General features: G+C 48.8%; 1 protein-coding gene across 2 annotated transcripts in view; it reads right to left on the bottom strand.

Moving 5' to 3' along the window:
* The window catches only part of LOC140403966 (DNA polymerase delta catalytic subunit-like), a 306,416-nt gene that overhangs the window by 148,386 nt on the left and 133,337 nt on the right, over positions 1 to 24,693 (bottom strand). For both annotated transcript variants that reach the window (XM_072492263.1, XM_072492264.1), the window contains exons 14-17: positions 23,663 to 23,788; positions 22,150 to 22,318; positions 19,407 to 19,527; positions 5,686 to 5,815 (exon numbers count right to left, since the gene is read on the bottom strand). In XM_072492263.1, coding sequence (XP_072348364.1) covers positions 5,686 to 5,815; positions 19,407 to 19,527; positions 22,150 to 22,318; positions 23,663 to 23,788 — 546 coding nt within the window. The remainder of the gene's footprint in view (positions 1 to 5,685; positions 5,816 to 19,406; positions 19,528 to 22,149; positions 22,319 to 23,662; positions 23,789 to 24,693) is intronic.

Genomic DNA, 24,693 nt, shown 5'->3' with positions numbered 1-24,693 from the left:
ATTTCAGAGTGACTGGGAATGCTGTGATGTAGATTTCACAGTGACTGGGAATGCTGTGATGTAGATTTCACAGTGATGGGGAATGCTGTGATGTAGATTTCAGAGTGACGGGGAATGCTGTGATGTAGATTTCAGAGTGACGGGGAATGCTGTGATGTAGATTTCACAGTGACGGGGAATGCTGTGATGTAGATTTCACAGTGACGGGGAATGCTGTGATGTAGATTTCACAGTGACGGGGAATGCTGTGATGTAGATTTCACAGTGATGGGGAATGCAGTGATGTAGATTTCACAGTGACGGGGAATGCAGTGATGTAGATTTCACAGTGACGGGGAATGCTGTGGTGTAGATTTCACAGTGACGGGGAATGCTGTGATGTAGATTTCAGAGTGACAGGGAATGCTGTGATGTAGATTTCACAGTGACGGGGAATGCTGTGATGTAGATTTCACAGTGACGGGGAATGCTGTGATGTAGATTTCACAGTGACGGGGAATGCTGTGATGTAGATTTCACAGTGATGGGGAATGCAGTGATGTAGATTTCACAGTGACGGGGAATGCAGTGATGTAGATTTCACAGTGACGGGGAATGCTGTGGTGTAGATTTCACAGTGACGGGGAATGCTGTGATGTAGATTTCACAGTGACGTGGAATGCAGTGATGTAGATTTCACAGTGACGGGGAATGCTGTGATGTAGATTTCATAGTGACGGGGAATGCAGTGATGTAGATTTCACAGTGACGGGGAATGCAGTGATGTAGATTTCACAGTGACGGGGAATGCAGTGATGTAGATTTCACAGTGACGGGGAATGCTGTCATGTAGATTTCACAGTGACGGGGAATGCTGTGATGTAGATTTCACAGTAAGAAGTCTTACAACACCAGGTTAAAGTCCAACAGGTTTGTTTTGATGTCACTAGCTTTCGGAGCGCTGCTCCTTCTTCAGGTGAATGAAGAGGTATGTTGCAGAAACATATATAGACAAATTCACATCAAAACAAACCTGTTGGACCTTAACCTGGTGTTGTAAGACTTCTTACTGTGCTCACCCCAGTCCAATGCCGGCATCTCCACATCGTAGATTTCACAGTGACGGGGAATGCTGTGATGTAGATTTCACAGTGACGGGGAATGATGTGATGTAGATTTCACAGTGACGGGGAATGCTGTGATGTAGATTTCACAGTGACGGGGAATGCTGTGATGTAGATTTCACAGTGACGGGGAATGCAGTGATGTAGATTTCACAGTGACGGGGAATGCAGTGATGTAGATTTCACAGTGACGGGGAATGCTGTGATGTAGATTTCACAGTGACGGGGAATGCAGTGATGTAGATTTCACAGTGACGGGGAATGCAGTGATGTAGATTTCACAGTGACGGGGAATGATGTGATGTAGATTTCACAGTGACGGGGAATGCAGTGATGTAGATTTCACAGTGACGGGGAATGCTGTGATGTAGATTTCACAGTGACGGGGAATGCTGTGATGTAGATTTCACAGTGACGGGGAATGCTGTGATGTAGATTTCACAGTAAGAAGTCTTACAACACCAGGTTGAAGTCCAACAGGTTTGTTTTGATGTCACTAGCTTTCGGAGCGCTGCTCCTTCCTCAGGTGAATGAAGAGGTATGTTGCAGAAACATATATAGACAGATTCAAAGATGCCAGACAATGCTTGGAATACGAGCATTAGCAGGTGATTAAATCTTTACAGATCCAGAGATGGGGTAACCCCAGGTTAAAGAGGTGTGAATTGTGTCAAGCCAGGACAGTTGGTAGGATTTTGCAGGCCAGATGGTGGGGGGTGAATGTAATGCGACATGAATCCCAGGTCCCGGTTGAGGCCACACTCATGTGTGCGGAACTTGGCTATAAGTTTCTGGTCGGCGATTCTGCGTTGTCGCGCGTCCTGAAGGCCGCCTTGGAGAACGCTTACCCGGAGATCAGAGGCTGAATGCCCTTGACTGCTGAAGTGTTCCCCGACTGGAAGGGAACATTCCTGCCTGGTGATTGTCACGCGATGTCCATTCATTCGTTGTCGCTGCGTCTGCATGGTCTCGCCAATGTACCACGCTTCGGGACATCCTTTCCTGCAGCGTATGAGGTAGACAACGTTGGCCGAGTCGCACGAGTATGTACCGCGTACCTGGTGGGTGGTGTTCTCACGTGTAATGGTGGTATCCATGTCGATGATCTGGCACGTCTTGCAGAGATTGCCATGGCAGGATTGTGTGGTGTCGTGGTCACTGTTCTGAAGGCTGGATAGTTTACTGCAAACAATGGTTTGTTTGAGGTTGCGCGGTTGTTTGAAGGCAAGTAGTGGGGGTGTGGGGATGACCTTGGCAAGATGTTCATCTTCATCGATGACGTGTTGAAGGCTGTGAAGAAGATGTCGTAGTTTCTCCGCTCCGGGAAAGCACAACGCAATGCCATCCGCACTCTCAAGACCAACCGCAACATCGTCATCAAACCAGCAGACAAAGGAGGGGCCACTGTCATACTGAACAGAACGGACTACTGCAAAGTATGCCGACAACTGAACAACCAAGAACACTACTGACAGTTACCCGCAGATCCGACCAAGGAACACATCCGCCAACTTAACAGACTGATCAAGACCTTAGATCCAGATCTTCAGAGCACCCATCGTGCTCTCATCCCACATACTCCCCGCATTGGAGATCTCTACTGCCTCCCGAAAATACACAAAGCCAACACACCAGACCATCCTATCGTTTCAGGCAATGGGACCCTGTGTGAGTACCTCTCTGGCTACATCGAGGGCATCTTGAAACCCATCGTACAAGGTACGCCCAGCTTCTGTCGCGACACGACGGACTTCCTACAGAAACTCAGCACCCATGGACCAGTTGAACCAGGAACATTCCTCGTCACAATGGACGTCTCGGCACTCTATACCAGCATCCCCCATGACGACGGCATTGCTGCAACAGCCTCAGTACTCAACACCGACAAAGCCAATCTCCAGACGCAATTCTGCAACTCATCCGCTTCATTCTGGATCACAACGACTTCACCTTCGACAACAAGTTCTTCATCCAGACGCATGGAACAGCCATGGGGACCAAATGTGCACCCCAATACGCCAACATCTTCATGCACAAGTTTGAACAAGACCTACTCACCGCACAGGACCTTCAACCGACGTTATACACCAGATACATCGATGACATTTTTTTCCTTTGGACACACGGCGAAGAATCACTAAAACGACTACACGATGGCATCAATAAGTTCCATCCAACCATCAGACTCACTATGGACTACTCTCCAAAATCAGTTGCATTCTTGGACACACTCGTCTCCATCAAGGACGGTCACCTCAGCACTTCGCTTTACCGCAAACCCTCGGATAACCTCACGATGCTCCACTACTCTAGCTTCCACCCTAAACACATTAAAGAAGCCATCCCCTATGGACAAGCTCTCCGTATACACAGGATCTGCTCAGACGAGAAGGAGCGTAACAGACATCTACAGACGTTGAAAGATGCCCTCGTATGAACGGGATATGGCGCTCGACTCATCGATCGACAGTTCCAACGCGCCACAGCAAAAAACCGCACCGACCTCCTCAGAGAAACTACGACATCATCTTCACAGCCTTCAACACGTCATCGATGAAGATGAACATCTTGCCAAGGTCATCCCCACACCCGCACTACTTGCCTTCAAACAACCGCGCAACCTCAAACAAACCATTGTTTGCAGCAAGCTACCCAGCCTTCAGAAAATGAAAATGAAAATCGCTTATTGTCACAAGTAGGCTTCAATGAAGTTACTGTGAAAAGCCCCTAGTCGCCACATTCCGGCACCTGTTCGGGGAGGCTGGTACGGGAATTGAATAGTGCTGCTGGCCTGCCTTGGTCTGCTTTAAAAGCCAGCGATTTAGCCCAGTGTGCTAAACCAGCCCCTAGTGACCACGACACCATACAACCCAGCCATGGCAATCTCTGCAAGACGTGCCAGATCATTGACATGGATACCCATTACACGTGAGAACACCACCCACCAGGTACGCGGTACATATTTGTGCGACTCGGCCAACGTTGTCTACCTCATACGCTGCAGGAAAGGATGTCCCGAAGCGTGGTACATTGGCGAGACCATGTAGACGCTGCGACAACGAATGAACGGACATCGCGCAACAATCACCAGGCAGGAATGTTCCCTTCCAGTCGGGGAACACTTCAGCAATCAAGGGCATTCAGCCTCTGATCTCCGGGTAAGCGTTCTCTAAGGCAGCCTTCAGGATGCGTGACAACGCAGAATCGCCGAACAGAAACTTATAGGCAGGTTCTGCACACACGAGTGCGGCCTCAACCGGGACCTGGGATTCATGTCACATTACATTCATCCCCCACCATCTGGCCTGCAAAATCCTACCAACTGTCCTGGCTTGACACAATTCACACCTCTTTAACCTGGGGTTACCCCATCTCTGGATCTGTAAAGATTTAATCACCTGCTAATGCTCACATTCCAAGCATTGTCTGGCTTCTTTGAATTTGTCTATATATATGTTTCTGGAACATACCTCCTCATTCACATGAGGAAGGAGCAGCGCTCCGAAAGCTAGTCACATCAAAACAAACCTGTTGGACTTTAACCTGGTGTTGTAAGACTTCTTACTGTGCTCACCCCAGTCCAACGCCGGCATTTCCACATCGTAGATTTCACAGTGACGGGGAATGCTGTGATGTAGATTTCACAGTGACGGGGAATGCTGTGATGTAGATCTGCATTCTAAGAGCATATTTAGCAGGGGCAGAAGTGCAGGCGTCCCCTCAGGCCTGCTCCGCTATTCAGGCCATGGCTAAACATCAACCTCACCACCACCCTGCCATATCCCTGCATTCCTTTGATTCTCGGAGTCCAAAAATAAAACGTTATTGTTCAGTGGTCGCAGACATTATCCTGTGATGTATCAGGGACTGTGTCCCCATGTGGAGTTTGCACATTCTCCCCGTGTTTGCATGGGTTTCGCCCCCACAACCCAAAACATGTGCAGGGTAGGTGGATTGGCCACGCTAAATTGGCCCTTAATTGCAAAAATGAATTGGGTACTCTAAATTTTCAAGAGAAAAAAAAGAAAGGTACACAGCCTTACAGGGTCCCGGTGTTTCTTGCCCTCACTCAACTATTCATTCAAAAGTAGCAAGACATACAAATCAGATTCACTCAGGTTCAACCCTCAAGTCTGAGGGTTGGACGGGTGGATCTCTGTCTGTCAAGTCGATGACAACGGGTCGGGGTATGCGATTGGTCACAATGCCACTGGAGCTGGGAAGGCTGGGAATGGGAAATGAGCCAGGGTTCCCTTTCTCACCTGTGCTGCAGACCACATCTTCGTGAACGTCAGGGGGAGGATATGATTCAGAGTGCCTGCGATTTCTCTCAAGATACACTGAGCTTGCCAGTATGCACAGTCATGTGCGCACACAGAGAATGGCTACAGCGAGGTGTCCGCAAAAGTACAAGGGGAAAATAAACATCTACTGGTCTGTTTTCCTCCACTGACCTGTGTGTCAGTGAAGTATAGGGACCTGGAGAAAAATACACCATGCTGATCCCACTCACTCAAAAGAATTTAATTGAGATTTGTAAAACAAAAAGCAAATATTAGGTTGCAGATTTTATTAAACATACCCTTCCTGCCAGCACACTCTATGTCGAAGCTCAGCACTCGAAGCGGAGGGATTTTCTGCCACTCGCCTTCGGTGGGGTGGCTGATGAAGTCCGTCCAGGCGACGTCGACCTCAATCTGCGCCAAAGTCACCTGCATGAGACGGAAAAAAATTAAAGAGAGACTACACAGTTAGCAAAGGCAATGCTCAGTGTGCACCTTTTCCTTTTCATTCATTTTCAGGGTGTGGGCATCACCGGCGAGGTCAGCATTTATTGCCCGTGCTGAAGTGCCTCGAGAAGTGATGAGCCAGCCACTACCTTCTTGAACTACTGCGGTCTGCACGCTGAAATGATGTTGGCTGCAATATTCCAAGACCATTAGGGGAACAGTAGTATATTTCCAGGTCAGCATGGTGTGTCTGTGACTTGGAGAAAGCTCGGAGTAAAATCTTGCAGGTGTTGGTGTTCCCAACCACTGTTGCCCTTATAGTTGAGGATTACAGGTTTAATTGATACCGGCACCATTACTGCAGTGCAGCCGGTAAATAGCACACACTGCAGTCAACATTCCCTCCAAGCTGTTGATGTTACATTAATTCATAGAATCCCTACAGTGCAGGAGGTCATTCGGCCCATCGAGTCTGCACCGACCCGCTGAAAGAGCGCCCTACCCAGGTCCACTCCACCCACCCTATCCCTGTAACCAAACCTGCACATCTTTGGACTGTGGGAGGAAACCGGAACCCCCAGAGGAAACCCACACAGACACGGGGAGAAACTGTAAAGTGGTTAGCACTGCTGCCTACGGCGCTGAGGACCCGGGTTCGATCCCGGATCCGGGTCACTGTCTGTGTGGAGTTTGCACATTCTCCCTGTGTCTGCGTTGGTCTCACCCCTACAACCCAAAGATGTGCAGGGTAGGTGGATTGCCCACACTAAATTGCCCCTTAATTGGAAAAAAAATAATTGGGTACTCTAAATTTATAAAAGAAAACTCCACACAGATAGTTGCCCAAGGCCAGAATTGAACCCAGTTCCCCAGTGTTGTGAGGCAGCAGTGCTAACCACGGTGCCACCATACATTGTTTTTTTTTTTTTAAATATCTATTTTATTCAAAATTTTGTGGCCAAACATACCAGTACATAGTTTTTCTTTTGAACAACAACAAAGCAATATAAATACCCGTGACCAGTTTTAAACAAATAAATAAATAATATATAAACAAAAACAAAACTGAGTGGCAACTGCCTTGTCAAAAATAGTTACTCTCCAAAGATACAATCCAACAATCCAATATACATTACTTATAACAAGTGTCTATTCATACACAATGACATCCCTGAGTGTCCGTCCGGTTCCTCTCCCCCCCCCCCTCCCCCCCCCCCCCTCCCCCCTCCCCCCCCCCCCCGGGCTGCTGCTGTTGTCTTCTTCTTTTCCATTCCCTCTATCTTTCTGTGAGGTAGTCGACGAACGGTTGCCACCGCCTGGTGAACCCTTGAGCCAAACCCCTTAATACGAACTTGATCCGTTCTAACTTTATAAACCCTGCCATGTCGGATATCCAGGTCTCCACGCCCGGGGGTTTGGCTTCCTTCCACGTAAGCAATATCCTGCGCCGGGCAACTAGGGACGCAAAGTCCAAAACATCAGCCTCTCTCGCCTCCTGCACTCCCGGCTCTTCTGCAACCCCGAATATAGCCAACCCCCAGCTTGGTTCGACCTGGACCTCCACCACCTTCGAAAGCACCTTTGCCACCCCCACCCAGAACCCCTGTAGTGCCGGGCATGACCAGAACATGTGGGTGTGATTCGCTGGGCTTCTCGAGCATCTCCCACACCTATCCTCTACCCCCAAAAATTTACTGAGCCGTGCTCCAGTCATATGCGCCCTGTGTAACACCTTAAATTGTATCAGGCTTAGCCTGGCACACGAGGACGATGAGTTTACCCTACGTAGGGCGTCGGCCCACAGCCCCTCCTCAATCTCCTCCCCCAGCTCTTCTTCCCATTTCCCTTTCAGCTCATCTACCATGATCTCCCCCTCGTCCCTCATTTCCCTATATATGTCAAAAACCTTACCATCCCCCACCCATGTCTCTGAGATCACTCTATCCTGCACCTCCTGCGTCGGGAGCTGCGGGAATTCCCTCACCTGATGCCTCGCGAAAGCCCTCAGTTGCATATACCGAAATGCATTCCCTTGGGGCAACCCATATTTTTCCATCAGCGCTCCCAGACTCGCAAACGCCCCATCTACGAACAGATCTCTCAATTGTACTACCCCAGCTCTTTGCCATGTTCCAAATCCCCCATCCATTCTCCCCGGAACAAACCTATGGTTATTTCTTATCGGGGACCGCACCGAGGCTCCCGTCTTTCCCCTATGCCGTCTCCACTGCCCTCAAATTTTCAATGTAGCCTCCACCACCGGGCTTGTGGTGTATTTCTTCGGTGAGAACGGCAACGGTGCCGTCACCATTGCTTGTAGGCTAGTCCCCCTGCAGGACGCCCTCTCCAATCTCTTCCACGCCGCTCCCTCCCCTTCTCCCATCCACTTACACACCATTGAAACATTGGCGGCCCAGTAATAGTCGTTTAGACTCGGTAGTGCCAACCCCCCCCTGTCCCCTCCTCACTCTCGGGGTCTTCTCGGCCCACGCAAAACTCATAATGCTCTTCTCAATTCTCTTGAAAAAAAGCCTTCGTGACCACTACCGGGAGGCACTGAAACACAAAAAGGAATCTCGGGAGGACCACCATTTTAACCACCTGCACCCTACCTGCCAGTGACAGGGACACCATGTCCCATCTCTTAAAGTCCTCCTCCATCTGTTCCACCAATCTTGTTAAATTAAGCCTGTGTAATGTACCCCAATTCTTGGCTATCTGGATCCCCAAGTACCGGAAGTCCCTTGTTACCTTCCTCAACGGTAAATCCTCTATTTCCCTGCTCTGCTCCCCTGGATGCACCACAAACAATTCACTTTTCCCCATGTTCAATTTATACCCTGAAAAACCCCAAACTCCCCAAGTATCCGCATTATCTCTGGCATCCCCTCCGCCGGGTCCGCCACATACAACAAATCATCCGCATACAGAGATACCCGGTGTTCTTCTCCTCCCGAGTACTCCCCTCCACTTCCTGGAACCCCTCAATGCTATGGCCAGGGGCTCAATCGCAAGTGCAAACAATAACGGGGACAGAGGACATCCCTGCCTCGTCCCTCTATGGAGCCGAAAATAATCGGACCCCCGTCCATTCGTGACCACGCTCGCCATCGGGGCCCTATACAGCAACTGTACCCATCTGATATACCCATCTCCAAAGCCAAATCTCCTCAGCACCTCCCACAAATAATCCCACTCCACTCTATCAAATGCTTTCTCGGCATCCATCGCCACCACTATCTCCGCTTCCCCCTCTGATGGGGGCATCATCATTACCCCTAGCAGCCTCCGTATATTCGTGTTCAGCTCTCTCCCCTTCACAAACCCAGTTTGGTCCTCATGAACCACCACCGGGACACAATCCTCTATCCTCGTTGCCATTACCTTGGCCAGAATCTTAGCATCCACATTCAGGAGGGAAATGGGCCTATAGGACCCGCACTGCAGCGGGTCTTTTTCCTTCTTTAGGAGCAGCGATATCGTTGCCTCTGACATAGACGGGGGCAGCTGCCCCCTTTCCCTAGCCTCATTAAAGGTTCTCATCAGTAGCGGGGCCAGCAAGTCCAAATATTTCCTATAAAATTCCACTGGGAATCCGTCTGGTCCCGGGGCCTTCCTCGCCTGCATGCTCCCAATCCCTTTCACTACTTCCTCCGTCTCAATCGGTGCTCCCAGTCCCGCCCTCTCCTGCTCCTCCACCTTAGGAAATTACAGCTGATCCAGAAAGCACATCATTCTCTCCTTCCCTTCCGGGGGCTGAGCTTCATATAATCTTTCATAAAATGCCTTGAACACTCCATTCACTCTCTCCGCTCCCCGCTCCATCTCTCCCTCCTCATCTCTCACCCCCCCTATCTCCCTCGCTGCTCCCCTTTTCCTCAGTTGGTGGGCCAGCAACCTGCTCGCCTTCTCCCCATATTCGTACTGTACACCCTGTGCCTTCCTCCATTGTGCCTCTGCAGTGCCCGTAGTCAACAAGTCAAATTCTACATGTAGCCTTTGCCTTTCCCTGTACAATCCCTCCTCCGGTGCCTCCGCATATTGTCTGTCCACCCTCAAAAGTTCTTTCAACAACCGCTCCCTTTCCCTACCCTCCTGCTTTCCTTTATGTGCCCTAATAGATATCAGCTCCCCTCTAACCACTGCCTTCAACGCCTCCCAGACCACTCCCACCTGAACCTCCCCATTGTCATTGAGTTCCAAGTACCTTTCAATACACCCCCTCACCCTTAAACACACCCCCTCATCTGCCAATAATCCCATGTCCATTCTCCAGGGTGGGTGCTGTTCTGTTTCCTCCCCTATCTCCAGGTCCACCCAATGTGGAGCGTGGTCCGAGATAGCTATAGCCGTGTACTCCGTCCCGTCACCTTCGGGATCAGTGCCCTTCCCAAAACAAAAAAGTCTATCCGTGAATAAACTTTGTGGACATAGGAGAAAAACGAAAACTCCTTACTCCTAGGTCTACTAAATCTCCAGGGGTCTACTCCTCCCATCTGCTCCATAAAGTCCTTGAGCACCCTAGCTGCAGCCGGCCTCCTTCCAGTCCTGGACCTCGATCTGTCCAGCCCTGGGTCCAGCACCGTATTAAAATCTCCACCCATTACCAACTTTCCCGCCTCTAGGTCCGGGATGCGTCCCAACATACGCCTCATAAAATTGGCATCATCCCAGTTCGGGGCATATACGTTCACTAAAACCACCGCCTCCCCTTGCAATCTGCCACTCACCATCACGTATCTGCCCCCACTATCCGCCACTATGGTCTTTGCCTCAAACATTATCCGCTTCCCCACTAATATAGCCACCCCCCCTATTTCTTGCGTCTAGCCCCGAATGAAACACCTGCCCCACCCATCCTTTGCGTAGTCTGACCTGGTCTATCAGTTTCAGATGCGTCTCCTGTAGCATAACCACATCTGCCTTAAGTTTCTTTAGGTGTGCGAGTACCCGTGCCCTCTTAATCGGCCCGTTCAGCCCTCTCACATTCCACGTGATCAGCCGGGTTGGGGGGCTCTTTACCCACCCCCCCCCTTGTCGATTAGACATCTCCTTTTTCAATCCAGCTCCTCACCCGGTTCCCACGTAGCCATATCTCCCCCCAACGGCGCCCTCCCGCCCCGACCACCCCACCCCATACCAGCTCCCCCTTCTCCCCAGCAGCAGCAACCCAGTTAACCCCCTCCCCCCCGCCAGATCCTTCTCTAGCGTAATTGCACCCCCCAGGTTGCTCACAGAAGTCAGCAAACTCTGGCCGACCTCGGCTTCCCCCCGTGACCTCGGCCCCCACTGTGCGAGGCCCCCTCCTTCCTGCTACCCTGTTCCCGCCATGATTACCATAGCGCGGGAACAAAGCCCGCGTTTCCCATTTGGCCCCGCCCCCAATGGCCGGCGCCCCCAGCTCCTCATCCCCCCTCCCCCACGACATGGGGAAGAGAGAAATGTTACAGGGTCACAGGATTAACAACTTGGGAAATCACCTCTTCCCCCTTTCCCCCCCCCTTCACCCCACGTAATCACCCCACCACTTTGTCCCAAACGTTCTTTTTCTAGCCCGCTTATTCCAGTTTCTCCTCGACAATAAATGTCCACGCCTCTTCTGCCGTTTCAAAGTAGTGGTGTTTCCCTTGATGTGTGACCCACAGTCTTGCCGGCTGCAGCATTCCAAATTTAACCTTCCTTTTGTGCAGCACCGCCTTGGCCCGATTAAAGCTTGCCCTCCTTTTCGCCACCTCCGCACTCCAATCTTGATATACGCGGATCACCGCGTTCTCCCACCTACTGCTCCGGGTTTTCTTTGCCCATCTGAGGACCATCTCTCTGTCCTTATAATCGGAGAAATCTCACCACTATGGCTCGAGGAATTTCTCCAGCCCTCGGTCTTCGCGCCATAACTCGATAAGCTCCCTCCACCTCCAACGGGGGGCCCGTCGGGGCCTCCAATCCCATTAACGAGTGAAGCATCGTGCTCACATATGCCCCGACGTCCGCCCCTTCTGCACCTTCGGGAAGACCAAGAATCCTTAAATTCTTCCTCCTCTCATTATTCTCCAGCACCTCCAGCCTTTCCACACACCTTTTGTGTTGTGCCTCGTGCATCTCTTTCTTCACCACCGGGCCCTGTATTTCGTCCTCATTCTCAGTAGCCTTTGCCTTCACGACCCGAAGCTCCTGCTCCTGGGTCTTTTGCTCCTCCTTTAGCCCTTCAATCACCTGTAATATCGGGGCCAACAGCTCCTTCTTCATCTCCTTTTTAAGTTCTTCCACGCAGCGCCGCAGGAACTCTTGTTGTTCAGGGCCCCATATTAAACTGCCACCTTCCGACGCCATCTTGCTTTGTGCTTGCCTTCCTTGCCGCTGCTCTAGAGGATCCACCGCAATCCGGCCACTTTCCTCTCCTTTTTCCATCCGTGTCCAGGGGGGATTCCCTTCTGGTTTACCGCACAGTGTTTTAGCCGTTATAATTGCCGTTGGGGCTCCTATTAAGAGCCCAAAAGTCCGTTCCACCAGGAGCTGCCGAAACGTGCGACTTAGCTGGTCATCGCTGCACCCGGAAGTCCCACCATACATTGTTAAGAGTCAAGGATGAGGAGGTGGAAAGTATTGATTAAATATCTTGCGAACATAGGAAAAGGGGTTACTGGGACACTGTTAGGTGGGATGCAGAGATATGCAATCCAGCATTCTGTAAATAAACTGACCAAGAATAGGATTTGTGTCTCGATTCACGTTCACCGTCTGGCCTCGGATCCATTGAACACAAGTTGCGTGGATGCACAGCTGCAGCACATTCGAGAACGTACCGCGCAGGGGACAAACAGTGCACCCTGCCAATATTTTTATTATATAAATTTAGAGTAGCCAATTATGTTTTTTCCCCAATTAAGGGGCAATTTAGCGGGGCCAATCCACCTAACCTGCACATCTTTGGGTTTTGGGGGTGGATCCCACGCAGACATGGGGAGAATGTGCAAACTCCACACGGAAAGTGACCCAGGGCCGGGATTCAAACCCGGGTCCTCAGCGCCGCAGTCCCAGTGCTAACCACTGCGCCACATGCCGCCCCTCCCTGCCAACATTAAAGGGACCACACAGTGCGAGAAACAGGCAGTGCATAGCAAAGAAAATTAGGGGAACATAGTTTTTTTACAAAATTCATTTTTACAGGATTTGGAAGTCGCTGGGCCAGCATTTATTGCCCGTTCCTAATTGCCCTCGAGAAGGTGGTGGTGAGCCGTCTTCTTGAACCCGCTGCAGTCCATGTGGTGTAGGTACACCCACAGTGTTGTTAGGAAGGGAGTCCCAGGATTTTGCCTCAGCAATGGTGAAGGAACGGCGATATATTTCCAAGTCAGGTTGACGGGTGGCTCAGAGAGGAGCTTGCAGTGGTGGGGTTCCTAGGTGGCTGCTGCCTTTGTCCTTCTATATGGTAGTGGTTGTGGGTTTGGAAGGTACTGTCTAAGGAGCCTTGGTGAGTTCCTGCAGCTCATCCTGTAGAGGGTACACACGGTACACAGTGGAGGAGGGAGTGAATGTTGGTAGAAGGGGTACCCATCAAATGGGCTGCTTTGTCCTGGATAGTGTCGGGTTTCTCGCGTATTGTTGGAGCTGCAAGTGGGGAGCATTCCAACACACTCCGGACTTGTGCTTTTTAGGTGGTGGACAGACTTTGGGGAGTTAGGTGGTGAGTTACTCAACACAGAATTCCCAGCCTCTGACATTCTCTTGTGGCCACAGTATTGATGTGACCAGTCCAGTTCAGTTTCTGGCCAATGCTAACCCCCAGGGATGTTGATTGTGGGGGATTCAGTGATGGTAATGCCATTGAATGTCATGGAGCGATGGTTAGATTCTCTCTTGTTGGAGGTCATTGCCTGGCACCCGTGTGGCGTAAATGTTACTTGCCACTTGTCAGCTCAAGCCTGCAATTGTCCAGGTCTTGCTGCATTTGGACATGGACTGCTTCAGATATGAAGAGTCGCAAGTGGTGCTGAGCATTGTGCAATCATCAGTGAGCATCCCCATATCTGACCTTATGTTGGAAGGAAGGTGATGAATTATGATGAAGCAGCTGAAGATGGTTGGGCCTAGGACGCTACCCTGAGGAAATTTTGCAGTGATGTCCTGGGATTGAAATGACTGAACTCCAACAACCACCGTCCTTTGTGCTAGGTATGACTCCAGTTTTCACCGATTCTCATTGACTCCAGTTTAGCTAGGACACCTCGATACCACAATCGGCCAAATGTTGCCTTGATGTCAAGGGCAGTTACTCTCACCTCACCTCTGTCATTCAGCTCTTTTGTCCATGTTTGAACCAAGGCTGTAATGAGGTCAGGAGCTGAGTGACCCTGGTGGAACCCAAACTGAGCGTCCGTGAGCAGGTTATTGCTGAGTAAGTGCCGCTTGGTAGCACTGTTGATGACCCCTTCCATCGGTTTACTGATGATGGGGAGTAGACTGATAGGACAGTAATTAACTGGGTCAGATTTGTCCTGTTTCTTGTGTGCAGGACACACATGGGCAATTTTCCAGATTGCCGGGTAGACGCCAGTGTTGTAGCTGTACTGGAACAGCTTGGCTAGGGGTGTGGCAAGTTCTGGAGCTCAAGTCTTCAGTACTATTGCCGGAATTTTGTCAGGGCCCATAACCTTTGCAGTATCCAGTGACTTCAGCGGTTTCTTGATATCACATGGGGTGAATCGAATTGGCTAAAGACTGACATCTGTGATGCTGGGGACCTCTGGAGGCAACCAAGATTAATCATCCACTCGGCACTTCTGGCTGAGGATTACTGTGAATGCTTCAGCCTCGACTTTTGCTCAGATGTGCTGGGTTCCTCCAACATTGAGGATGGGGATATTTGTGGAAACAGTGAGTTGTTTAACTGTCCACCACCATTCACAACTGGATGTGGCAGGACTGCAGAGTTTAGTTCTGATCCGTTGGTTGTGGGATTGCTTAGCTCCGTCTATCACTTGCTGCATCTGTTGTTTGGCGCGCAAGTAGTCCTGTGTTGTAGCTTCACCAGGTTGATACCTCATTTTTCGGTATGCCTGGTGTTGTTCCTGGCATGCCCTCCTGCACTCTTCATTGAACCAGGGTTGATCCCCTGGATTGGTGGTAATTGTAGAGTGGGGGATATGCCGGGCCATGAGGTTACAAATTGTGGCAGAGTACAATTCTGTTGCTGTTGATGGCCCACAGCGCCAAGGCTCCCAGTCTTCAGTTGCTAGATCTATTCTGAATCTATCACATTTAGCATGTTAGTAGTGCCACACAACACGATGGACGATATCAATGTAATGATGGGACTTCATCTCCCCAAGGACTGTGCGGTGGTCACTCCTGCCAATACGGTCATGGACAAGTGCATCTGCAACAGGTAGGTTGATGAGGATGAGGTCTAGTATGCTTTTCACTTGTTGGTTCCCTCATCACCTGTTGCAGACCCAGTCTAGCAGCTATGTCCTTCAGGAAATGGCCATCTCGGTCAGTAGTGATACTACCGAGTCATTCTTGGTGATGAACATTGAAGCCCTCTCCCCAGAGCACATTCTGTGCCCTTGCCACCCTCCGTGCTTCCTCCAAAGGTGTTCAACATGGAGGAGTACTGATTCACCAGCTGAAGGTGGACGATACATGGCAATCAGTAGGAGGTTTCCTTTCCCATGTTTGAACTGGTGCCAGGAGACTTCATGGGGTCCGGAGTCGATGTAGAGGACGCCCAGGACAACTCCCTCCCGACTGCACACCACTATGCTGCAACTTCTTCTGGGTCTGTTCTGTCAGTGGGACAGGTCATACACAGGGATGGGAATGGTGGTGGCTGGGACGTTATCTGTGAAGTATTAATAATAATCGCTTATTGTCACAAGTAGGCGTCAATGAAGTTGCTGTGAAAAGCCCATAGTCGCCACATTCCGGCGCCTGTTCGGGGAGGCCGGTACGGGAATTGAACCAGCGCTGCTGGCCTTGTTCTGCATTACAAGCCAGCTGTGCTAAACCAGCACCTATTATTATTCCGGGAGGATGGCTAGGTCAGGCTGTTGCTTGACTGGTCTGCGAGACAGCTCCTCCAATTTTGGCACAAGCCCCCAGATGTTAGTAGATTGCAGCCACTAGGTACCACAGAGGTTCCTGGATTTGATTTTTAGTTCATGCCAATTAGGGTCCTAGCCTCTGTGGGCTGCTGCTACAAAACCTTCCAAGGCCCCTCACAGCAGCATAATCAGATGAAAAAGTGACACCAGGGAAAAAACAATGGAGGTGGAATTGAAAGAAAAAGTATTAGCCTGGATTGTTATTCATATGGAAAGTGCGTGTGCAAGAACATTAATAGAGAATAGAATGAAGTTCCGTTGTTAAGCCCTACAGAATCAAAGAGCCTGCCACCAATCAGTGCCCATACTGACAGGCAAAGAATGATCATAATTACCTAGATGAAGCTCCAGAAACTGTTGGCACAAACAGATGGCGAGAACACCTACAGGAGGGGGGGGGGGAAGAGTGGGAAAAGTGGGCAAATAATACGCAACTGCCCTCTTTGCCGGTTGTGGTCCTTATGTTCTTGTTTTGCTCAAAATAAGGGAGATTTAAAAGGCTGGGCAGTCATAGGAGGAAATGAAACAAAATGCAAAACACTGGATGCTACAAATCTGAAACAAAAAACAGAAAATGCTGGAAACATTCAGGTCAGGCAGCATCTGTAGAGTGTGAGAGATTCTTGACCTGCTGATTGATATTCGCATTTTCTATTTCTTTTTTTTTTTAATTTAGAGAACACAATTACATTTTTTTCCAATTAAGGGGCAATTTAGCGTGGCCAATCCACCTAGCCTGCACATCTTTGGGTTGGGGTGAGGCCCACGCAAAGCCGGGGAGAACGTGCAAACTCCACACGGATAGTGACCTGGGGCCAGGATCGAACCCAGGTCCTCAGCGCCGTGAGGCAGCAGTGCTAATCACAGTGCCACCGTGCCGCCCGTAGTTTCTATTTCTTCTGTTTTATAAATTTAGAGAACCCAATTCATTTTTTTCCAATTAAGGGGCAATTTAGCGTGGACAATCCACCTAGCCTGCACATCTTTGGGTTGTGGGGGACGAAACCCACGCAAACACAGGGAGAATGTGCAAACTCCACATGGTCAGTGACCCAGACAGTATTTTCTATTTCTGATGAGAGAATGGAATGGGCAGGCATTCCAGCTTCTTCAGGCTCCAAAAAATAGAATTAAACCTCTCTCAACCTCTTGTTCAATATCATAAAAGAGAAAAGTATACCTAAAATGAGTGTCCAGAGTCACATGGGTTTAATAACAAAGGTTTCTTTTTTGGTCACAATCTGAGACCCTGAATTTCATTTGAGCATAAAACTAAATGATACACAAGAGCATCTTCAAACTACTTGTGGGTTTTAACAACCATCATAAATAATCGAACCGGCGACATGCAACTGAAGAAACAGAGCACAAACAAGAGGCTGCACACGGAAAAGGGAGGGCAAATATGGAGCAAGAGCAATCATAGAATCCCTACGGTGCAGGAGGCCATTCGGCATAGAGTCTGCACCGGCCCCTACTCCGATAGAGCACCCTGCCTAGGCCCAATTCCCCAACCCCTATCCCCGTAATCCCACTTAACTTTTGGGCAATATTAGTATGGCCAATTCACCTAACCTACACATCTCTGGACTGTGGGGAGAAACTGGAGCACCGGGAGGAAACGCACGAGGACACGGGGAACATGTGCAAACTCCACATGGATGTACGAATAGCTAATTCTCTGGTTTGTCCTCGCTGAAATTTCTGAGCCTGAAGTTTGCATAAGAGACGGTTTTCACCAAAGCACTAATTTCAACATCAGATCCGTGAGAATCAACAAGTTGAGATATACGTTAAATAAAGACGGTAGGGTTTTAGATGTGGTCTAACATTAGAGATGAACCTCTCAGGAGTGAAATCTTACTCACAAGGGGGGCCAGAAATGAAACTTTCCTCTGCAATTGGCAATCAATGCAAGATGAATTATTCAGTTTAAAACCAAGACCAATAATAACTTTGGTTAACAAAATAAAAACAAGCGATACCGGGCAGATGCAAGTGTGTGGAGCTAGGTCTCCTTGAATGGCAAAACCCGTTCGAAGGGTTGAACCGCCATTCCGGTTCCTATGGCCCCTGAAGCTCGGTCGTATGCACCCATGACTTTGGGCACTATGGTAAATGACTATTTAGGTCAGCCCCAATCTGCATCCATTTGATCAACCTCTGGCATTGTAGCACCCTCAACCCAGCCAGGCGAGGAGCTAAGGAAGAGGGTAGAGCTGCCGAGGGGGAGCGAGTTCAGGTATCTGCAGGTTAGGGACTTTGCGTGAAAGGTCTCAAAGGGGTTCCCTAGCTTGCCGGGATACACCCTGCTAGAGCGATTGCTGCTTCCGGTTGTGGAACGGGAGGGAAGAATTGGGGCTATATACAAGTGGCTGGGGGAGCAGGGAGGCGAACGGGGTGTGAAGATCAAGGAGAAATAGGAAACAGAGTTGAGGGGAGATCAATCGGGGAGTATGGAGTGAGCCACTGCGAAGGGTAAACGGGACTTCCTCTTGTTCAGTGATGAGCCTGATACAGTTCAAGGTGGTGCACAGGGTACAAATGACTCGGGTGAGAATGAGTGGGTTCTTTCAGGGGGTAGCAGATGAGTGTGTGAGGTGCGGGCGGGGACCAGCGAATGTTTTGGGGTTGCAAAAAATTGGGAAGATTCTGGGCGGGAGCGTTCGCGGTCTTAGCCAGGATAGTGGAGGAGGAGGTGGACCCAGACCCTTTGATGCCAACATTTGGGGTTTCAGAGAAGCTGGAGCTCATGGAGAGGAGGAAGGCCGATGTCGATTGCACGGCGGCAAATTTTACTGCAGTGGCAGTTGGCATCGCCACTGGGGTAGCAGCTTGGTTGGAGTTGGACCTGTACGACGCCCTGTGGTTGGAGAAGATAAAGTATGAGTTAAGGGTCTCTGCAGTTGAGAAAAGGTGGGGTATGTTTGTGCCCGTGTTTGAGGAGCTGTTCATTGCAGGGGGTAGGGGGAGGGTGAAAAAGGGAAAAAACTTGTACAGACTGTATAGTTGATTGTTGGAAAGTAGGTTTCCCAGGTTGTTTATTTGCTGTAAACCTGTTTTGATACAGGTTTGTAATAAAATTAAAATAAAAGAACATAAAACCCAGTCAGGCGGTCGTAGGTCCCACTGCAGAGAATTGAGCACAAAATCTAGGCTATATAAATGCAAGCTCTTCTGAACATTTCGGAGGGAAAATATTTCTTCAGTCTAATCCTGTGCCATTAGACAAGCAGAAGCCTTATTATGTCACATTCAACACATTCCTGCATTTCCCAAAGCTGTAATAGGTAGAAGAGCTGTATTATTATTCAGCTCTCCCCCAGGCTCGGCAAAGTCATGTTTCGAACAGAAGGACTAACCTTCCAGGAATTAGTGTACCAGGATAGGAAAATACAGGTGTTCAAAAGGTGAACCCCACTCCGTACCCCTCTAAACATCCAACCCAACTAGCCTTTGGCCGAACACACCTTTCTGGGGCTGTCCCTCGATGCAGTAAAGCTTCCTGTTGTCTGTTCTTCCCTTAACAGGTACTTTCCGGCAGGTAATTCTATCCAGTTACAGCCAACGACGTCACTGTCCACCATGAATCTATCAAAATGTTGCAATAAGTGGAGAAAAATGTAAAGTTTAAAAGAAAAAGTTATATTTAATCTTTTTAAACAGTGTCCTTTCACGCATCTGCACACACGGTGGGCTCAGAGCCCGCCCGACTCAATAAAAAACGCCCTTTGGGCTGGTGGACTACCAAGTACAGCACCGGATATGTTTGTGTTAACACAGCTCTCTCACCAAACATGCTTAAGAAAAAATCAAATGAATCCAATATCTCTTCCGAAAGCAGGCGTGATGCAGAATACCTGAAGTTCCCTTTGAGCAGCTGCCTCTGCAATACTGATAAATAGCCAAATTGAGATGAACAAGGAACACAAGAAGGGGGAGGCATCAGAACAGTTAGTTGTTTGCGTGCAAACACCTCGCACTTCAACGCTGAACAAACAGCTAACTGAATGGGCCTAACAGGCCTGCTAATTGAGAGTGACCTTGCCTGAATTCAGCAGAGCTGGTTAGATCGGTAAATATTGGGAATTAATGAAGTGTGTAGAACTTATTGAACTACCCGAGATAGTCAGCATTACATTACGAGCAGCGCTTCTGTAATCGATTATGCTCATGGCACATGGTTAGCGCTATTTAGACAATCCGTGCAAAAAGTGGGGAGAGTGTAAATGGGACCGTACCCATTTTGTCACTGGCGGGACTTGTGCTATTTCTTCCCCCCCCCCCTCCCAATTAAGGGACAAACCATTTGTTTTTGTAGAAACGTGTTGTGAACTGTTTTAATAATCAGAGTATCCACCCGCCCCCCCATACATTGGGACTGAGGGGAGGCTATTGGTTTCTCCAGCACAAAATTAGTATTTGCACCGTTTGGCCTTGCATATATATTTTTACTGTTTGAATAAAAAGATATGGCCAATCCACCTACCCTGCACATCTTTGGTTGTGGGGGTGAGGCCCACACAGACACGGGGAGAATGTGCAAACTGACTTGTGCTATTTCTATGGCTCACAGATAACCCCTATTGGCAAAAGCCCAACACTACAAGCAATAGAACACTGCACATTTCAAACAGGTTTAAACTATTTTACTTGGTCACCCAAAAGAAAGGTTTAAGAAAGAAAGTTGGCAGATGAAGTTCAATGTGGATAAGTGTGAAGTAATTCATTTTGGTAGGAAGGACTTGGAAGGGACAGTTTAAGATAAAGGGTGCAGGAGCAACTAGGTCTGGCTATATATGTGCATAAGTCATTGCAGGTACCAGGATAGGTGAGATCCTGGTTAATAATAATAATGTTTATTGGTGTCACAAGTAGGCTTACATTAACACTGCAATGAAGTTACTGTGAAAATCCCCGAGTCGCCACACTGCGGCGCCTGTTCGGGTACACGGAGGGAGAATTCAGAATGTCCAATTCACCTAACAAGCACATCTTTCGGGACTTGGAGGAAACCGGAGCACCCGGAGGAAACCCACGCAGACACGGGGAGAACGTGCAGACTTCTCACAGTGACCCAAGCCGGGAATCGAACCTGGGACCCTATAGCTGTGAAGCAACAGTGCTAACCACTGTGCTACCATGCTGTAAGGTATCCAGTATCCTAGGCTTTACTAATAGGGGCATGATCAAGGAAGTGCCACGTTGAACTTGCTTAAGACACTGGTTTGACCACAGCGGGAGTCTTGCGTCCAGTTCTGGGTGCCACACATTAGGAAGGATTTAGTGAAGACATTGCAGAGAGCGTAGAAGAGGTTCACAAGAGTAGTTCCAGGGACAGAAAACTTCAGTTACGAAGCTGGATTGGAGAAATTGGGTCTGATTGTCTGATAGGAGATCTGCTAAAGGTATTCAGAATAGTGAGACGTCCAGACAGAATACACAGAGTGAAACTCCCCCACTCATGAAAGAACTGAGAATGAAAGAACACAGATTGAAGGCAAGCAGCACAGCCACACGAAGAAAAACATTTTCATGCAACGAGTGGTTAGGATCTGGAACGCGCTGCCTGAGTGCGAGGTGGGGGCAGGTTCAATCGAGACTTTCAAAATGGGAACAATATTGTTCAGTGTAAAGGGACAAAGTGCAGAGTTACGGGGAGAACGTGGAGGAATGTTATGGGGGGATTGCTCATTTGCAGAGCCGTTGCAGACATGATGGGGGTGAATGACCACTTTCCACGCTGTAACAATTCTGTGAAGAAACTCTTGGCTCAGATCAGCATCCATTGAAACAGGAGATTGTGGTTTCCACTCCCATTCCAGAGACCTGAGCATGCAATCCAAGCTGCGCTACGGGGCACCACGCTGTCAGATCGGACGTTAAACCAAGGCCCATTTGCCCTCTCTCATGTGCACGCATAAAAAGCCCTATGGCACCATGCAAAGGGAAGGGGAGGTCTCCCTGACGTCCCAGGTCCAACCGACACCACCAGAAAAAAAGTCACTTCTTTCATTGCTGTTTGTGGGATCTTGCTGTGTGCAAATTGGCTGCTCCGTTTCCTACATTACAACAGCGACTACACTTCAGAGGTACTTTTCTATTGGTTGTAAAGTGCTTTTAGATGCCCTGAGGTTGTGAAAGATGCAACATAAAATGCAAACCTTTCTTTGCACAATTTCTTTAATAGACACACAAAGTAGCAACAAGTACCTGATTTCAAAGTCTATGTTGGCCTCATATGACTGATAGTTACACACTGGGGTTGAACCAAAGCGGAATCCTTGCTCTAGCAGGCGTTTAGCAGGGGCAATTAAACGCGGTAGTGCCATCGTAATCTTGAGAAACGGCATCTTAGTGTTTCCTCCATAGCCGTACATATCTGTAATTACACATCATTCACCTCCTGAACGCATATCCTCAGGAATGTCAAAACATATCGATTTTCTTCCCGCCTCTCCTTAGCATAGTTTGTTTAAGCTTCTGGGTTGCTGCAGAATAAAGGAGACTGGAGTTCTGCTTCTCCACAAAACACCTTTATTACTTTGATCCAACTTCACGCACAAATCTCCACCAACAAATATTGCCACCTGTAAACCCCTTTATATATCAGTAACTTCTATTGGATAATTGACATCAAATTAATATTTAATTGGAAGGTTTGTTAACCCATTCCTAACATAGTTAACATTGCAAGGGGCAGAGGCAACTCTGTCAAAGTGGAGTTCCTTCCATGCAAATCTATGCAAGATGCCAGAGTAGAAGTTGGGAATGGTGTAAAGCATCACGGGCTGTTCAATTGTAGGGGTCCTCACAGAGTCGCGTTGTCTGCCCACCTGACACCCAAACACACAAGCTTTCCAGGAGGGCTCAAGGACAGCGATCAGGAGTCAAAATCTTGCCCTTGTCCGAATCCTGCTCCGGTCAATTGTGACAGCCTCTTTATAGATCAAGCTCACATGCAAACTGGAGGAACAGTATCTCATCGTCCAATCAGGCACTTTACAGACTTCTGGACTGGATACGGAGTTCGCCAACTTCAGACCATGAACTCTCTCCTCCACCTTAACCCCTTTACTAATCTTTGTTTTTGTCCCAACTCCATCCCGCCCCAACCCACAGGGCCACCTGTCGCTTATCCTCAAGTCCTGCTTTCACAGAGCACTGACCTTTGTTCTGCTATTAACACATTCTGCTATCTTAACCTTTATGCCATGATTCGCACCTTCTTTAGTCTTTAACACTATCATCAACACTCTTTGTCTTGTTCCCGAAACATATTTGTCAAATATACCTCGTTCCCACCATTCCCAACTTCTACTCTGCTCCAGCTACTTTGCACTCTGTATAACGCCCATCACTTTGCTCCTTCTCCTTAGCTCTGAAGATGTCATACGGACTCGAAACGTTAACTCTTGTTTCTCTCTCCACAGATGCTGCCAGACCTGCTGAGTTTTCCAGCATTTTCTGTTTTTATTTCACATCAAACCATCTCCTGCTAGAATTCATTCTTCTGAGGATCTGGAAACCAAAGAATCTTACCTTCCCCTTCCTCCGACAATCTCTTACAAGTTTAGGAAGACTTCCTAATTTGCCTCATCATGTATCCTGCTACCTTTGACCATCGCGGCATTTCTTGCAGTAGACTTTGGCCCTTTTCCCAGCTTTCCCCAACCACTGCACGGGAGAACACTGTAGGAGCCGCACAAGTAAATTTAACACTTACTCTCCTTCAGACAGATATCAACCGCCAGAACCGCTTGCATAATGTTGCCCTTATTCGATCTCATGTCCTTAATCACAATTACATTCAGCTCCCGTTGAAAATCATGGAGGTGCTCTGAACCGAAACCTGCAAGGAGGAATTAGTTTTTATGGTTAACAAAACCCAACGGTAACACAAACGTGGCTGCTCAGAGGATCCAGAGCAGTAAGACATATCACCATGAGAGGTGGCCGCAAAAGACATTTAACCTAAAACGCAGCTCAAATACTTACTCACTCAAGCAGTGCCGGGCAGCACAGCAGTCTCTGTAATTTTGACACTGAACAACATATCAAACAGAGGCTTATGCAGAGATCAGTTCTGTCAATGTTGCTGTCTTGGCCACGTATTCGGCTCCAGTCTTCCCAGTGAGTAACACTCATTCACACAGACTATGAAGTGGTCCAGGAAGTCACCATGTTCTCGGGGCAACTTAGAAAGCCCAATAAGTATGACCATACTAGCAACATGAGAACCATGGGGGGGGGGGGGGGGGGGGGGGGGTGACAGAAACAGATTCGACAGGAGCTTACAAGGAGGATGCAATGAATTGTGGAGAGAAGTGCTGGTAAGAAATTAGCTGGATTACTCTTTGAAAGGACGGGCTTAGGCCTGGTGGGAACTTCGACCTCTTCTATGTTGTACTGTTCTATACATATTCTTTTTAAGTCAACCCCTCAAGCCAACAGATTGTGACATGCTGTTGGGGAGGGGAGAGATCTGAACACGAAGAGGGGCCAATAATAATAATAATCTTTACTAGTGTCACAAGTAGGCTTACATTAACACTGCAATAAAGTTACTGTGAAAATCCCCGAGTCGCTAGTGTTCGGGTACACGGAGGGAGAATTCAGATTGTCCAAATTACCTAATAGCATGTCTTTCGGGACTTGTGTGAGGGAACCCATGCAGAGACAGGGAGAATGTGCAGTCTACGCACAAACAGTGACCCAAGCCAGGAATCGAACCTGGGACCCTGGCGCTATGAAGCA

Source organism: Scyliorhinus torazame, chromosome 29 (genome assembly GCF_047496885.1).
Source record: "Scyliorhinus torazame isolate Kashiwa2021f chromosome 29, sScyTor2.1, whole genome shotgun sequence".
Classification (NCBI taxonomy): Eukaryota; Metazoa; Chordata; class Chondrichthyes; order Carcharhiniformes; family Scyliorhinidae; genus Scyliorhinus; species Scyliorhinus torazame.
The sequence above is the reverse complement of the archived record's forward strand: the minus strand, read 5'-3'. Positions and strand labels throughout refer to the sequence as shown.